General features: G+C 40.0%; 1 protein-coding gene across 1 annotated transcript in view; it reads left to right on the top strand.

The window, feature by feature from the left end:
• ZC2HC1B (zinc finger, C2HC-type containing 1B) overlaps positions 1-16463 on the top strand; it is a 74520-nt gene that overhangs the window by 31139 nt on the left and 26918 nt on the right. Inside the window, exons 5-6 of the mRNA XM_011962030.1 lie at positions 2551-2690; positions 7431-7539. Of these exons, the coding sequence (XP_011817420.1) occupies positions 2551-2690; positions 7431-7539 (249 nt within the window). The remainder of the gene's footprint in view (positions 1-2550; positions 2691-7430; positions 7540-16463) is intronic.

The following is a 16463-nucleotide window of genomic DNA, read 5'->3' as shown; positions in this document are numbered from 1 at the left end:
TGTTGCAGAAAACACAACAATTCTCAAAGTATGTGAAGTTCAACATAAATAGAATCAGCAACCTTGAATGCTCAGCCACAGGACCCTCTCCTGCCTGCTCTCTGCCCCTCTGGTGGGGACTTATGTTCCTTCTGTAGGTTCCCAGAGGCCCTAGTGCCTCCTCTTCCACAGTTTATCCCACCAAGCAGTAATTGTCTGTTTGCCTAGTCATCTCTGAGATTTTCATTGGCAGAGAAATAGACTTCAACTGCTGTCTCCATGGTGATATGTAGTACCAAACACACAGAAGGGTGGCAGTGAGTGAATGAGCAAGTGGGACTGAGGAAGCTACTCAGTATTGCCATGATCATTGTCTTTGCCTAATGTGAGTAGGGTTTATGGTTGCGGCATTTCTTATGTAAGACTTCGATTTCCAGCTGGCAAAATTGAAGAAATAACCACCAAGCTGAGAGCCATGTTCTAGATGGTTCTTCTAAGCCATTGTAAATGAATTCTGAATGGTAATGGCACTTTCTAGTGTACTTTTTTCCTAGGCAGTTTCACTTCTATTTGGTAGTTGGAAACATAACCTTGCTGAACCTGTTTCCTTATAGCAATAGCTAGCATTTATAAAACATTTAGTATATTCCACCCTGCCCACTGTGCCAAGCCTTTATGTGGATTATCATAGTTAACTTTCACAACAACCCGATGAAACAGGTGATATGTAGGTGCTGGGAAAATGGAAGCTTAAGGAGGTTGGGTAACTTGCCCGAGTTCACACAGATATCAAGTAAAGAACTCAGGCTCAAAACCACTCAGGCAAGCTCTAGCACTGGGCTTTTTATCATTTCCCAATGCTGTCCTGTTCTGTTTTTTTCAAAGCATTTATCTCCGTGTGAAATTTTTATTTATTTGTTTCTGTACTAGAATGCTTACTCCTTGATTTCAGAGACATTGCATCCCCAGGTGTAAGACAGCACCTGGCACCAAGTAGATGCTCAATCAGTATTAAATTAATGATGAGGTACTGCCTTCTGGATGGAGTAAGAAATAAAGGATAAGGTTACCAGATAATCTGTAAGTGCTTAACAATTGTTACATTTTATGAATATACATTTTAGGAAATGATTTGTTCAAATAGAAAACTCCCCAAACCGCTTTAAAAGGTGGCTTACAAAAAATTCTTAATATCCCTTCATGAAATATCCATCCACACATGTAGGAATTTTGACTATACACTAACACAAGTTCTACACTGAGTTTGAGGTTGATGCAGTTTCACAACCTTCTTGGGGTGCAGGGCAGGGGATTGTTTTATGTTGCTGATATCTAGTGTGTTATCCCTTTAAGGTGCCGAAAACAAAACAAAGCAAACATCAATCCCTGCTTGATTTAGAGGGGTAGGTGCCAACCTAGTTTTGCTACGAGCAGCTCCACGTTCTAAGAAGATCTTGGCTCTTTCCCAATTCTCATTTCTCTCACTAGCCAATTATGTCTGGTAATTGCAAATGAAAGAAGAATTTAGACAAAAAGATATTATACAGAACCACAGAGAACCTGAGGCCGACAGGAGCTGCCTGGGCCATTGCATCTCTGGAAGCTGAAGCTGTTTTTGGTGAACTTTCCTATCATCCCTCCTTTTCTCCCTTTTCTATTTTTTGAGTCCTCACCTTTTATCCTGTTACTATCTCCTTCCTGAATATAGCTTGCTCACTTAGTAGTTAAGTGAAAAAAAAATCTAGCCACTACAAAAGCGGTATGTCTTTCTGCCAGTGACACAGTCCCATTGACTTCCGTTCACATCTCCCAAACCCACATTTTGAAACATCCCATCTCCCTCTGTAACTCCATAACTTCTGTAAGACCCACCCAGCACTACAACCTAGGTTTTGAATATTCTGTGCCCTTCTGTGCCATCAATATTAACATTCTGTGATTCTAGAACTACTTTCTTTACACAGGATTTACTAAATAATTCATTTCATTGAGAAGTTCTTAAGTATAATCTTCTTTGTTTTTCTGGAAAAGTACATCACTTAAACATTTCAAGGGCACATACTTGAAATGAATGCACAGGCTGTGACATTTTTCCCTGCCATGTCCTTTAGTTGAGCCCTGCATGTCTCCTCCTTTGGAATAGTCTCAAACCAGAGTTTGGGACCTTGTTCTTTCATGTTGGAGCAGAGTTCATATCATTACTTATATATATATTTATTTATTTACTTATTTGAAATAGTGTCTTGTTTTGTTGCCCAGGCTGCAGTGCTGTGGCATGATCACAGCTGACTGCACCGTTGACCTTCTGGGCTCAAGCTATCCTCTCGAGTGGCTGGAACCACAGGCACACACTACCACACCTGGCTAATTTTTTGTAAGGACAGGGTTTTGCCATGTTGCCCAGGCTGGTCTCAAACTCCTGGGCTCAAACAATCCACTCACCTCACCCTCACAAAGTACTGGGATTACTGGCATGAGCCATCATATCCTTATTTCACTTAATGTAGTTCACTCTATAATTCTGTAGTTGTTTTTGAAATGTTAATTGCCATTTGTTATCTTTACATTCAGATTATATTCAATGCCCATATTGTATGAGGAAGTTTAATGAAGCCGCAGCCAAGCGACATATTAATTTCTGCAAGGATCAGTCTTCTCGCCGAGTCTTTAATCCAGCTCAGACAGCAGCCAAATTGACATCCAGAGCTCAGGTAACTATCTCTCCCCAGGTGTTGGCTCTTGTGCCCTTGCATGCCTGGGGTGAGCAGGTAGAATTCCCTAGAGAACCTCAATTACCCATCCTAAGAAGTGTAAGGGTGAAGAGAGCTGATCACCATTGCTTATTGCTATGGGAGCTGACTTCTTTTGAAGGAGAATGTTTTCCAGCTAACGGCACCTTTGGGTGTTGTAGAAAAAAACATTTCTAAAGTATTTGAAGCCTTTGGGTGAAGACTTGAATATATAGTGTTTCTATAGTATTATGGCAAAACTCTTTATCAAACAGTAGGTATCAACCTTAACCATCCAGAAAAGAATTACGAATCTAAAGTGAAACTGCCTGAGTCGGACAGGCTATCCCAAGGCAACTTCCCCACAGGTCATGTGTTTTGCTCTGTAGAGGAGGGGTCTTCACCTTTTACTTAAAGTCACAGAATCAGCAAGTTAAAGGGATATGTGAAAGAATGGAAGCAGCTGTTATAATTAGGTGCAAATCAGTAAAATAACAACCTGAAGTGGAAGACAGTAGATTTATAAACCACAGAACTGGAGACAGCAAACAGCACCATACACATCAAAGGTCTCAGATACATACCTACAATATAGCATGAAAACTATTCGTTTCATAGACATGCTTAGATGCCATGAAAAGTTGGTTTGAATACTTTAAGTGTATACAGACTGTTTGTTTATTTTTGAGACAGGGTCTCTCTCTGTTGCCCAAGCTGGAGTGCAATGCTATAATCATGGCTCATTGCAGCTTTGACCTCCCAGGCGCAGGTGCTCCTCCCACCTCAGCCTCCTGAGTAGCTGAAACTACAGGGGCATGGCACCACGTCCGGCTAATTTTTTGTATTTTTAGTAGAGATGGGGTCTCACTGTGTTGCTCAGGCTGGTCTCAAACTCCTGGGCCCAAGCGATCTGCCCCCTTCAGCCTCCCAAACTGCTAGGACTACAGGTGTGAGCCATCGTGCCTGGCCCCTGCAACCGGTTTAGAAAGCTTCTGGTTAAATCTGGTATCTAATGGGGTGGGACCCTTTCCAACAAAAGCGGATCCCACAGACTGTGGATCCTGAGCTCTATTCCCATAAGCATTAGAGAGTTACTGACTATCACACATGTACCAGAAACTGTGCTAGCTACTGGTTGATCAAGAATTTGTCATTGAAAGATGGAGGAGGACTTGGAGCTGGTACAGTTAGCATATATAGGAGAGCTGTGGAAGAAGAAGTCACTGCAATTCCTGGAAGTCTTCAAAGGCAAGCAAACGTTTTGCCTTTAAATATCAAAATAGGTTCACCAGCCTAGAGTTGGGGTTGGGAAGCGCTTTATGCACAAAACATCCAGCTTGTGGCCTGAGGCACCCATCTGGGGGGCTAAAGCATACAGTACCTATGAAAGAGGTACAGGATGCCGGATGTGGTGGCTCACGCCTATAATCCCAGCACTTTGGGAGGCCGAGGTGGGCAGATCACCTGAGGTAGGGAGTTCGAGACCAGCCTGACCAACATGGAGAAACCCTGTCTCTACTAAAAATATAAAATTAGCCGTGTGTGGTGGCACATGCCTGTAGTCCCAGCTACTTGTGAGGCTGAGGCAGGAGAATCACTTGAACCTGGGAGATGGAGGTTGTGGTGAGCCGAGATCACGCCATTACACTCCAGCCTGGGCAGCAAGAGTGAAACTCTGTCTCAAAAAAATAGAAAGAAAGAAAGAAAAGAAAGAAAAGGAAGGGAGAGAGGGAGGAAGGAAGGAAGGAAGGAAGGAGGGAAGGAAGGAAGGAAGGAAGGAAGGAAGGAAGGAAGGAAGGAAGGAAGGAAGGAAGGAAGGAAGGAAGGAAGGAAGGAAGGAAGGAAGGAAGGAAGGAAGGAAGGAAGGACAGGGACAGGCAAGATAGGCAGCCAGATCTAGAAAGGCTTTAACTCAAGTCCTTTAACTCAAGGAGGAAAAGAGGAATTGATTGAAGAGACACCCTAAAATCAAGGACAGCCAGACCTGAGGTCCTGGAAGCAGGAACTGGAAAGTCCTCAGGAAGTCAGGCAGTCCTCCTTTGCACTTTGCCATCCTGTCTCTTCCTCCTGCTATTCACTGCCTTCTGTTCTCTCTGAAGATGGGGTTTCTTGGCCTTTCTGTCCAGTTGGCCTCATGTGTCATCCTGCAGGCAGTGTGGGTTGGGTGAACAGTGGAGGCTGGAGTGACATGGAACTGGCTTTTAAGGAAGGTCACTTTTGCAACTACTGTTCCACATGGATTAATGAGAGACCAAGTAGGACCCACCACAACAGGGAAAAAATGAGGGCCTAGAATAGGAAGATTAATAGGGTGTGTGGGAGGGAGAATCTAAGAAATAATTGGTGAGACTGAGAAAATGATTAGACATAGAATAAAAGAGGGGATCAGGGTTGACAATAAGGTTTTCAGCTCCAGAGCCTGGACAGATAGGAAGACAATCTCTGTAGATAATAGAACACAGGAGGGAGGACATATTTGTGTTGAGGGCAGTGGTTATGATAAATACAGTTTTATAGATTCAGTTTTGTTTTTTGTTTTTGGTTTTGAGATGGAGTCTCACTCTGTCACCCAGGCTGGAGTGCAGTGGCGCAATCTTGGCTCACTGCAACCTCTGCCTCCCTGGTTCAAGTGATTCTCCTGCCTCAGCCTCCCAAGTAGCTGGGATTACAGTCACCCACCACCACTCCCAGCTAATTTTTGTATTTTTAGAAGAGATGGAGTTTCACCATGTTGGCCAGGCTGGTCATGCACTCCTGACCTCAAGTGATCTGCCTGCCTCAGCCTCCCAAAGTGCTGTGATGACAGGCATGAGCCACCACACCTGGCCTAGATTCAGTCTTGACATCTGAGATAGCATGGGAAGAAGTGCAATGTGGAAAAAGCCAGGATTCTACATTCAGTAGTCAGGGTTTGAATTTCTTTTTCTTTTTTCTTTTTTTGAGATGGAGTCTCACTCTGTTGCCCAGGTTGGAATGCAGGGGTGCAATCTCAGCTCACTGGAACCTCTGCCTCCCGGGTTCAAGCAATTCTTGTGCCCCAGCCTTCCAAGTAGCTGGGATTACAGGCACCAACCACCATGCCTGGCTAATTTTTGTATTTTTAGTAGAGACGAGGTTTCCCCTTGTTGGTCAGGCTGGTCTCGAACTCCTGACCTCAGGTGATTCGCCTGCCTTGGTCTCCCAAAGTGCTGGGATTACAGGCATGAGCCCCCGTGCCCGGCCAGGGTTTGAATTTTAATACTATAATTTAGGTAAACTTGGCCGAGTTACTTAAATTCTTTGAGATTCACTTTAATCTGTCAAATGGGGTTAATCATGTGTGCCTTGCTGAGTTGTTGGGGGACTTATAGATAAGTGAAGGACCCAGTTCAGTGTCTTGCACATAGGGGCTCCTCCTTTCCTCTCTCTACATTACCCCACCCTTCCCTTCTCCAGTAGCCTTTTTCTAGTTGATACGATTGGCACCACACCTTTGGAGGAATATGACTACTTTGGGCTTGATTACAGCCTAATTATGGAAAAGTTTCTATGTATAAGTCTACCTACATTCTGTAAAGCAGTAAAGGGTGAGTTACATTTCTGCAAGTGGTTCCTCTTACGGGTCTCCATAGTTAGTCGGCTTTAGTGGGGCCAAAGAGAGCACAGGAAAGCAGCAAACGGAAGTGTTTTTATTCCTGAAGAAGGCCAGCTGGCTGTCAGTGTAACTAGTGACTTGGCCCCATTCCTCTCCTTGTTTTCCAGAGCTGAGTGGTGATTGGGAACACAGAAGAAAAATTGCTTGCTTTGTGAATTCCTTCACTCACTGTAGAGTATATCTGAACAGCCGTATTTGTTTCCCTTGTGCCAGCTTCACCACTTTGGGGCCTTGTCTAATAGTGAGGCTTACTCAAAAATGGAACAGGAAAGGAGGGGTTGTTTCAGTTTTGAAGGGCTGTTAACAACACAGCCGAAATATGTTTCTATTTTAAACATAATCAGCTTTTAAAATGTGTCATACCCTTAACCAAAAGAGACCAATATGGGCCTCTAAAAATAGCTTTATTTGTGTGAATGGGGATGAGCTGCGTGTTATAGTCTCTCAGCCATTCTTACCCAAGTGAGAATTCTCACTTGGGGTAACAGGTTATCTTTATACTGCAGTTTCCATGGAACTGGAGGTGGGATCAGTGACAAGGTGAAAGGAGCATGTGAGAAACCTTTTGGTCCTTATTTTGTTTTAATATAACTGTTCTGCTGCTGCTGCTCTGCAGGGAGGAGGATGGTATAGGGATGTTGTAATTTCATGCTTAAAACATTTGCTGCCTGCCAATCTGTTTTTCTTCTCTGTTCATGTTAAAAAAGAAAAAACAACAACAAAAAAACAACTGTCTTCAACTGTAATGAAAAAGTAAAATGTTCTTTAACCTTTATTGACATTAAGTGATTTCTTATGTCTCCATACAACTAATTTTATAGGATAAATATACCACTAACAACCCCAAGGGCTTCATTATGGAAGGGAGGCTTTAAAACCCAGATATGGCTTTGAGCTCCAGCTGGGAGGACAAGAACCAGGCTAACTGAAGTGCAGGGTGTGTGTCTGTCCCCTTCTCCTGGATTCAGGGAGTCCCTACAGATGATGCCAGTCTGCTGCTGGTGAAGTGGGAACAACTGTACCTCCTATGTGGTACCTGAGGTTACAGAAGGTGTTCTCTTTGTCTCTCTTTCTTTCTCTCTCTGTAGGGTAGGGCTCAGATGGGTCCAAAAAAAGAACCAACTGTTACTAGTGCCGTGGGAGCTTTGCTGCAGAACAGGGCCCAGGTGGCCACAAATGAAGTCCCAACCAATTCCGGTGAGTCAGAGAGTGCATTTCAGCTCTCAAATGATGGGGATCAGAGGAGATCACTGTTGGGTTTGGGATTCACCGGTAGTCTGCAAAGGCTCTAAGACATTCACTGTTGCTTCTGGATGCAAAGATATTTGGGTTAGAGGTTAAAGCTTATTTGCCAAAAGGGAGTATTTCTTAATTTATCAGGATTACACAGTTTTCACAATGTAGAAGTCAAATTCCATTACTGCAATGGGAGCTAGAACCATTGTTCTCCTGTCTAGTAAAATTGAGGAGACTGAAAACAAGAGAAGACCATGTGTCTTATGTTTGTGTTGAAAATAAAGGGAAAGTTTCTTCTCTAGAAATACAGATCCTCCTTAATGTATGATGGGGCTATGTCCTGATAAGCCCATTGTAAATAGAAATATTGTAAGAAAAAATGCATTTAACACCCCAATTTACTCATGTAAAGTTGAAAAATCTTATGTCAAACTATCATAAGTCAAGAATTTCTGTACAGTCATCCCTCGGTATCCACAGGGAATTGGTCCCAGGGCCCTAGTGGATACCAAAACCTGAGATGTTCAAGTCCCTGATATAAAATGGTGTAGAATTTGTATATAACCTAGGCACATCCTCCTGTATACACTAAATCATCTCCAGATTACTTATAATACCTAAGGCAATATAAATACTATGTAAGTAGTTGTTATGCTATATTAAAATTGTTGTTTTTTTTATTATTGGTACAGTTGTGTTTTATTATTTATTTATTTATTTTTAAATGTTCTCCATCTGTAGTTGTTAAATCTGCAGATGTGGAACCCATGGGAACAGAGGCTGACTGTAATTTCTTCAAAGTAGCAGCAAGGCAGAACCATAGGAGCCATCCTAATGGGGATGAGGTGGTATCTCATTTTAGTTTTAATTTGCATATCTATAATGATTTGTGAGGTTAAGCCTCTTTTCAAGTGCTTATTGATCATTTGTATATATTGGTTGAAAAAATGTCTGTTTAAGTCCTTTGCCCATTTTTGAATTGTTTTGGTTGTTTTGGTTTTTGCTAACTTAATCCCCAGTTTAATTAGTTGTTTTTGTTGTTGACTTTTAGGAATTCTTTATGTATTCTGGATATTAATCCCTTATCAGCCATATGGTTTATAAATATTCTTTTGTTTCCTATTCCATGGGTTGCCTTTTTACTCTGTTGATATTCTTGTGTGTGTGTGTGTGTGTGTGTGTGTTGTGTGTTTTGTTTGATTTTGAGACAGGGTCACTCTTACCCAGGCTGGAGTACAGTGGCACAATCATAGCTCACTGCAACTTCAACCTCCCAGGCTCAAGTGATCCTCCCACCTCAGCCTCCCAAGTACCCAGGACTACAGGCATGTGCCACCATGCCCGGATAATTTTTAAATTTTTCATAGAGTTCTCACTATGTTGATATTCTCTTGATTCATAAATTTTTAAAATTTTCGTGAAGTCCAATTTGTCTGTTTTTCTTTGGTTGCCTCTGGTGACCAAGAAATCCAAGAAATTGGATTAATCTTTGCCTAATCCAGGGTCAGAGAGGTTTACTCCTATGTTTTTGTCTAAGCTAAGGCTAGCTTTAGATCTTACATTTTAGGTCTTTGATACATTTTGAGTTAATTTTTAATATATGGTGTTAGGTAATGGTCCAGCTTCATTCTTTGGAATGTGGATGTCCAATTTCCCGATTCAACCAATGGTCTTGCACCCTTGTCACAAATCATTTGACTATGTATACAAGGGTTTATTTCTGGACTCTGTTCTGTTTCATTGGTTTATATGTCTGTCTTTATGCCAGTATTACATTTCCTTGATTACTATAGCTTTTAGTAAGTTGTGACATAAGGAACTATGAGTCCTCCAAGATACAGCCAAGATTGCTTTGGCTATTTGGGATCCCTTGAGATTCCATGTGAATTTTAGGTTGGGCTTTTTTATTTCCGCAAGCAACATCATTGAGATTTTAACAGTGATTGCACTGAATCTGTAGATTGCTTTGTTTAGTATGGACATCTTAACAATAGTAAGTCTTCAAATCCATGAACATCTAATATATTTCTGTTTATTTACGTCCTGTTTGTTGGTGTGGTTTTTTTTTTGTTGTTTTATCATGAAAGGGTGTTGAGTTTTCTCAAATGCTTTTTTATGCATCAATTGAGTTGGTGGTGTAATTTTTGTCCTTTATTCTGTAAATGTAGTGTACATTGATCAATTTTCATGTGTTGAACCATCCCTTTATCCCAGGAACAAATCTTACATGGTCATGGTGTATAATCCTTTTAACATGCTACTGAACTTGATTTGTTAGTATTTTATTGAGGATTTTTGCATTAATGTTCGTAAGGAATGTAGTTTTCTTATAGTGTCTTTGAAGTCAGGATACCCTTGGCCTTATGGAATGAATTAGGAATGTTCCTACTTCTTAATACGTTTGGGAAAAGTTTGAGAAGGTTTGGTATTAGTTCTTCTTTAAATGTTTGGTAGAATTTACCAGTGAAGCTCTCAGGTCTGGAGCATTTTAATGTCTAAGATTTTTTATTATTAATTCTATCTCCTTACTAGTTATAAGTCTACTGAAATATTCTATTCGTTCATGATTTACTGTAAGTAGGTGTTTTGTTTTTTAGGAATTGATCCATTTCATCTAGATTATCCGATTTTTTGGTATATATTTTTTCATAATACTTTCATGAAATCCTTTTTTATTTCTATAGCATTGGTAGTTATATCTCCACTTTCATTTCTGATTTTAGTAATTTGTGTGTTTTCTCTTTTTTAATTTTAACTTTTTTTTTTTTTTTTTTTTTTTGACAGAGAGAGCCTCACTTTGTTGCCAAGGCTGAATTGCAGTGGCGAAATCTTTGCTTACTGCAACCTCCATCTCCTGGGTTCAGGCGATTCTCCTGTCTCAGCCTCTCCAGTAGCTGGGACCACAGACACACACCACCACACCTGGCCAATTTTTGTATTTTTAATAGAGACAGAGTTTTGTCGTGTTAGCTAGGCTGGTGTTGAAATTCTGGCCTCAAGTGATCTGCCTGCCTTGGCCTTGCAAAGTGCTGGGATTACAGGCGTTAGCCACTGTGCCTGGCCCCTCTCTTTTTTTTAATTAGTCTATCAAGCTAATGGTTTTCTTTTTAAGTTCCGGGGTACATGTGCAGGATGTGCAGGTTTGTTACATAGGTAAACATGTGCTATGGTGATTTGCTGCATAGATCATCCCGTCACCTAGGTATTAAGCCGAGCATCTATGAGCTATTCTTCTTCATGCTCTCCCTCCTTCCCCCATTCTCCAACAGGCCCCAGTGTGTGTTGCACCCCAGCGTGTGTCCATGTTTTCTCATCATCCAGCTCCCACTTATAAGTGAGAACATGTGGGATTTGGTTTTCTGTTCCTGCATTAATTTGTGGAAGATAATGGCCTCCAGCTCCGTTCATGTCCCAGCAAAGGACACCATCTCATTCCTTTTTATGGCTGCATAATATTCCATGGTGTATATGTACCACATTTTCTTTATCCAGTCTACCATTGATAGGCATTTAGGTTGATTCCATGTCTTTGCTATTGTGAATAGTGCTACAGTGAAAATACATGTGCACGTATCTTTATAATGGAATGATTTATATTCCTTTGGGTATATATTCAGTAATGGGATTGCTGGGTCAAATGGTATTTCTGCCTCTAGATCTTTGAGGAATCAACACACTGTCTTCCACAATGGTTAAACTAATTTACAGTTCCACCAACAGTGTAAAACTATTCCTTTTTCTCCACAACCTTGTCAGCATCTGTTATTTTTTAACTTTTTAATAATAGCTATTCTGATTGGTGTAAGATGGTATCTCATTGTGGTTTTGATTTGCATTTCTCTAATGTTCAGTGAAGTTGAGCTTTTTTCATATGTTTGTTGGCTGCATGTATGTCTTCTTTTGAGAAGTGCCTGTTCATGTCCTTGGACTACATTTTAATGAAGTTGTTTTTATCTTTTAAATTTGTGCAAGTTCCTTGTAGATGCTATGTATTAGACCTTTGTCAGATGGATAGATTGCAAACATTTTCTCCCATTCTGTAAATTGTCTGTTCACTCTGATGATAGTTTCTTTCGCTATGCAGAAGCTCTTTAGTTTAACTAGATACCATTTGTCAATTTTTGCATTTGTCCCAATTGCTTTTGGTGTCTTCATCATGAAATCTTTGCCCATGCCTATGTTCTGAATGGTATTGCCTAGATTTTCTTCTATGGTTTTTATAGTTTTTGGGCTTTACATTTAAGTCCTTAATCCATCCTGAGTTGATTTTTGCAGATGGTGTAGGGAAGGGGTCTAGTTTCAATTTGCTGCATATGGCTGGCCTGTTATACCAGCACCATTTATTAAATAAAGAATTCTTTCCCCATTGCTTGTTTTTGTCAGGTTTGTTGAAGATCAGATGGTTTTAGGTGTGCAAACTTATTTCTGGCTTCTCTATTCTGTTCCATTGGTCTCTGAGTCTTTTTGTACTAGTGTAATACTGTTTTGGTTACTGTAGCCTTGTAGTGTAGTTTGAAGTTGGGTAGCGTGATGGCTCCAGTTTTATTCCTTTTGCTTAGGATTGTCTTGACTATCTGGGCTCTGTTTTGATTTCATATAAATTTTAAAATAGTTTTTTTCTAATTCTGTGAAGAATGTCGGTGGTAGTTTAATAGAAATTGCATTGCATCTATAAATTGCTTTAGGCAGTATGTCAATTTTCATGATATTGATTCTTCCTATTCATGAGCATGGTATATTTTTCCGTTTGTTTGTGTCATCTCTGATTTCTTTGAGCAGTGGTTTATAGTTCTCTTTGAAGAGATTCTTCACTTCCCTTGTTAGCTGTATTCCTGGGCATTTTATTCTTTCTGTGCCAATTGTGAATGGAGGTTCACTCATGATTTGGCTCTCAGCTTGCCTGTTGTTTGTATATAAGAATGCTAGCAATTTTTGCACATTGATTTTGTATTTTGAGACTTTGCTGAAGTTGCTTACCAACCTAAGAAGCTTTTGACCTGAGAAAATGGGGTTTTCTAGATACAGGATCATGTCATCTGCAAACAAAAATAGTTTGACTTCCTCTCTTTCTATTGGAATCCTCTTTCTTTCTTTTGTCTGATTGCCCTGAACAGAACTTCCAATACTATATTGAACAGGAGTGGTGAGAGAGGGCCTCTTTGTCTTGTGCCAGTTTTCAAGGAGAATGCTTCCAGCTTTTGCCGAATCAGTGTGATATATGCTGTGGGTTTGTCATATATGGCACTTATTATTTTGAAGTGTGTTCCATTAATAACATAGTTTATTGAGAGTTTTTTATATAAAGGGATGTTGAGTTTTATTGAAGGTCCTTTCTGCATCTATTGAGATAATCATATCTTTAGATCTGTTTGTGTAATGTATCACATTTATTGATTCGTGTACATTGAACCAACCTTGCATCCCAGGGATGAAGCCTACTTAATTGTAGTGGATAAGTTTTTTAATATGCTGCTGGATTTGGTTTGCCAGTATTTTGTTGAGGATTTTTGCGTTGATGTTCATCAAGGATATTGACCTGAAGTTTTTGTTGTTGGTAGTGTATCTCTGACAGGTTTTGGTGGTGGGCTCCTGTAATCCCAGCTACTCAGGAGGCTGAGGCATGAGAGTCACATGAACCTGGAAGGCAGAGGTTGCAGTGAGCTGAGATTGACCCACTGCACTCCAGCCTGGGTGACAGAGTGAGACTCCATCTCAAAAAAGAAAAAAAAAAATGATTTAGGGAAGATTCCCTCCTTTTCAATTTTTTGAAATAGTTTCAGTAGAAATATTACTGGCTCTTCTTTGTACCTCTAGTGGAATTCATCTGTAAATCTATCTTGTCCTAGGCTTTTTTTTTTTTTCTGACTGGTAGGCTATTTATTTCTGCCTCAATTTCAGAACTTGTTATTGTTCTATTCAGGCATTCTGTTTCTTCCCTTTTCAGTCTTGGGAGGATGTATGTGTCCAGGAATTTTCTTCTAGAATTTCTAGTTTATGTGCATAAGGTTGTTTATAGTATTCTCAGATGGTTGTTTGTATCTCTGTGGGATCAGTGGTGATATCCCCCTTATCATTTCCAATTGTGTTTATTTAAACCTTCTCTCCCTCTTTATTAGTCTAGTTAGCAGTCTATCTATCTTATTAATCTTAAAAAAACAGTTATTGGATTCATTGATTTTTTTGAAGGGTGTTTTTGTGTTTTTACTTCCTTCAGTTTAGCTCTGATCTTGATTATTTCTTGTCTTCTACTAGCTTTGGGTTTGTTTGCTCTTGGTTTTCTACCTCTTTTAGTAGTTAAGTTGTCAATTTGAGATCTTTCTAGCTTTTTGGTATGGGTATTTAGTGCTATAAATTTCCCTCTTAACACTGCTTTAGCTGCAACCCAGAGATTCTGGTACATTGTATCTTTGTTCTCATTAGTTTAAAAGAACTTGATTTCTGCCTTAATTTCATTATTTGCTCACAAGTCATTCAGGAGCAGGTTCCATGTAGTGTTCGGTTTCCATGTAGTGGTGTGGTTTTGAATGAATTTCTTAATCTTGAGTTGTTCAGTTTCCACGTGATGTGGTATGCTTTTGAGTGAATTTCTTAACTTTGAGTTCTAATTTGATTGTGCTGTGGTCTGAGAGACTGGTTGTTATGGTTCAGCTCTTTTGCTGTTGCTGAGGAGTATTTTACTTCTGATTATGTGATCAATTTTAGAGTTAAGTGGCAATGAGAAGAATGTATATTCTGTTGTTTTGGGGTAAAGAGTTCTTTAGATATCTATCAGGTCCAGTTGATCCAGAGCTGAGTTCAAGTCCTGAATATCTTTGTTAATTTTCTGTCTCGATGATCTGTCTAATAGTGTCAGTTCAGTGTTAAAGTCTCCCACTATCACTATTTGCAAGTCTAAGTCTCTTTGAAAGCCTCTAAGAACTTGCTTTATGAATCTACATGCTCCTGTATTGGGTGCTCATATATTTAGGATAGTAAGCTCTTCTTGTTGAATTGAACCCTTTACCATTATGTAATGCCCTTCTTTTGTCTTTTTTGATCTTTGTTAGTTTGTTTATTTTTGAGATGGAGTCTCACTCTGTCTCCCAGGCTGGAGTGCAGTGGCACAATCTTGGCTCATTGCAGTCTCCACCTCCTGGTTCAAGTGATTCTCCTGCCTCACCTTCCCAAGTAGCTAAGATTACAGGCACCCACCACCATGCCCAGCTGTTTTTTGTAGTTTTTGTGGAGACAAGGTTTAACCATGTTGGCCAGGGTGGTCTTAAACTCCTAATCTCAGGTTATTCGCCTGCCTCGGCCTCCCAAAGTGCTAGGATTACAGGCATGAGCCACTGCGCCCAGCCCTTTGTTAGTTTAAAGCCTATTTTGTCAGAAACTAGGATTGCAACCCCTGCTTTTATCAATTTTCCATTTGCTTGGTAAATTTTCCTTCATCCCTTTGTTTTGAGCCTATGTATGTCTTTGCAAGTAAGATGGGTCCTTGAAGACAGCATACTGATGGGTCCTGGTTCTTTATCCAGCTTGCTGCTCTTTTAATTGGGCCATTTAGTCCCTTTAAATTGAAGGTGAGTATTGTTATGTATGAATTAGATCCTGTCATCATGATGCTAGTTGGTTATTTTGTAGACTTCTTTCTGTGTTTGCTTCATAGTGTCACTGGTCTGTGTATTTCAGTGTGTTTTTGTAATGGCTTGTAACGGTTTTTCCTTTCCATATTTAGTGCTTCCTTCAGGAGCTCTTGCAAAGCAGGTCTGGTGGTAACAAATTCCCTCATCATTTGCTTGTCTGAAAAGGATCTTGTTTCTCCTTTGCTTATGAAACTTAGTTTGGCTGGATATGAAATTCTGGGTTGGAAATTCTTTTCTTTAAGAATGTTGAATTTTGACCCCCAGTCTCTTCTAGCTTCTAGGGCTTCTGCTGAGAGGTCTGCTGTTAGTCTGATGGCTTCCCTTTGTAGGTGACCTGGCCTTTCTCTCTGGCTGCCCTTAACCATTTTTTCTTTCATTTCAATCTTAGAGAATCTGATTATTATATGTCTTGGGGATGATCTATCTTCTCATGGAGTATTTTAATGGGGTTTGCTGTATTTCCTGAATTTGAATATTGGCCTGTCTTGCTAGGTTGGGGAAGTTCTGGATTATATCCTAAAGTGTGTTTTCCAACTTGGTTCCATTCTCTCTGTCTCTTTCAGGTACGCCAATCAGTTGTAGATTTGGTCTCTTTACATAATCCCATATTTCTCAGAGGTTTTGTTTATTTTTTTTCATTCTTTTTTCTCTATTCTTGTCAGCCTGTCTTATTTCAGAAAGATAGTCTTCAAGCTCTGAGATTCTTTCTTGCTCTGAGATTTTTTCTTCCACTTGGTCTATTCTGCTATTAATATTTGTGATTGCATTGTGAAGTCCTGTAGTGTGCTTTTCAGCTCTAACAGATTAGTTATGTTTCTCTTTAAACTGGCTATTTTGGCTCTCAGCTCCTGTATTATTTTATCGTGATTCTTAGCTTCTTTGCATTGGTTTACAACACGCTTTTTTATCTCAGTGAAGTTTATTACCCACCTTCTGAAACCTACTTCTGTCATTTCAACCATCTCAGCCCAGCCCAGTTCTGAGCCCTTGCTGGAAAGGTGTTGCAGTCATTTTAAGGAAAAGAGGAACTCTGGCTTTTTGAGTTTTCAGTGTTTTTGCATTGATTCTCTCTCATCTTAGTGGGTTTATCTACCTTTGATTTTTTACACTGCTGACCTTTGGATGGGTTTCGTTGTTGTTTTCTATTTGTTTGTTTTTCTTTTAACATTCTGGCAACTCTTTCATAGGGCTGCTATGGTTTGCTGGGGATCCACTCTAAACCTTAGTTTTCTTTTTTTTTTTTCTGTACCTTGAGGTATC

Source organism: Colobus angolensis, unplaced genomic scaffold (assembly GCF_000951035.1).
Source record: "Colobus angolensis palliatus isolate OR3802 unplaced genomic scaffold, Cang.pa_1.0 Scaffold58, whole genome shotgun sequence".
Lineage (NCBI taxonomy): Eukaryota > Metazoa > Chordata > Mammalia > Primates > Cercopithecidae > Colobus > Colobus angolensis.
The sequence above is the reverse complement of the archived record's forward strand: the minus strand, read 5'-3'. Positions and strand labels throughout refer to the sequence as shown.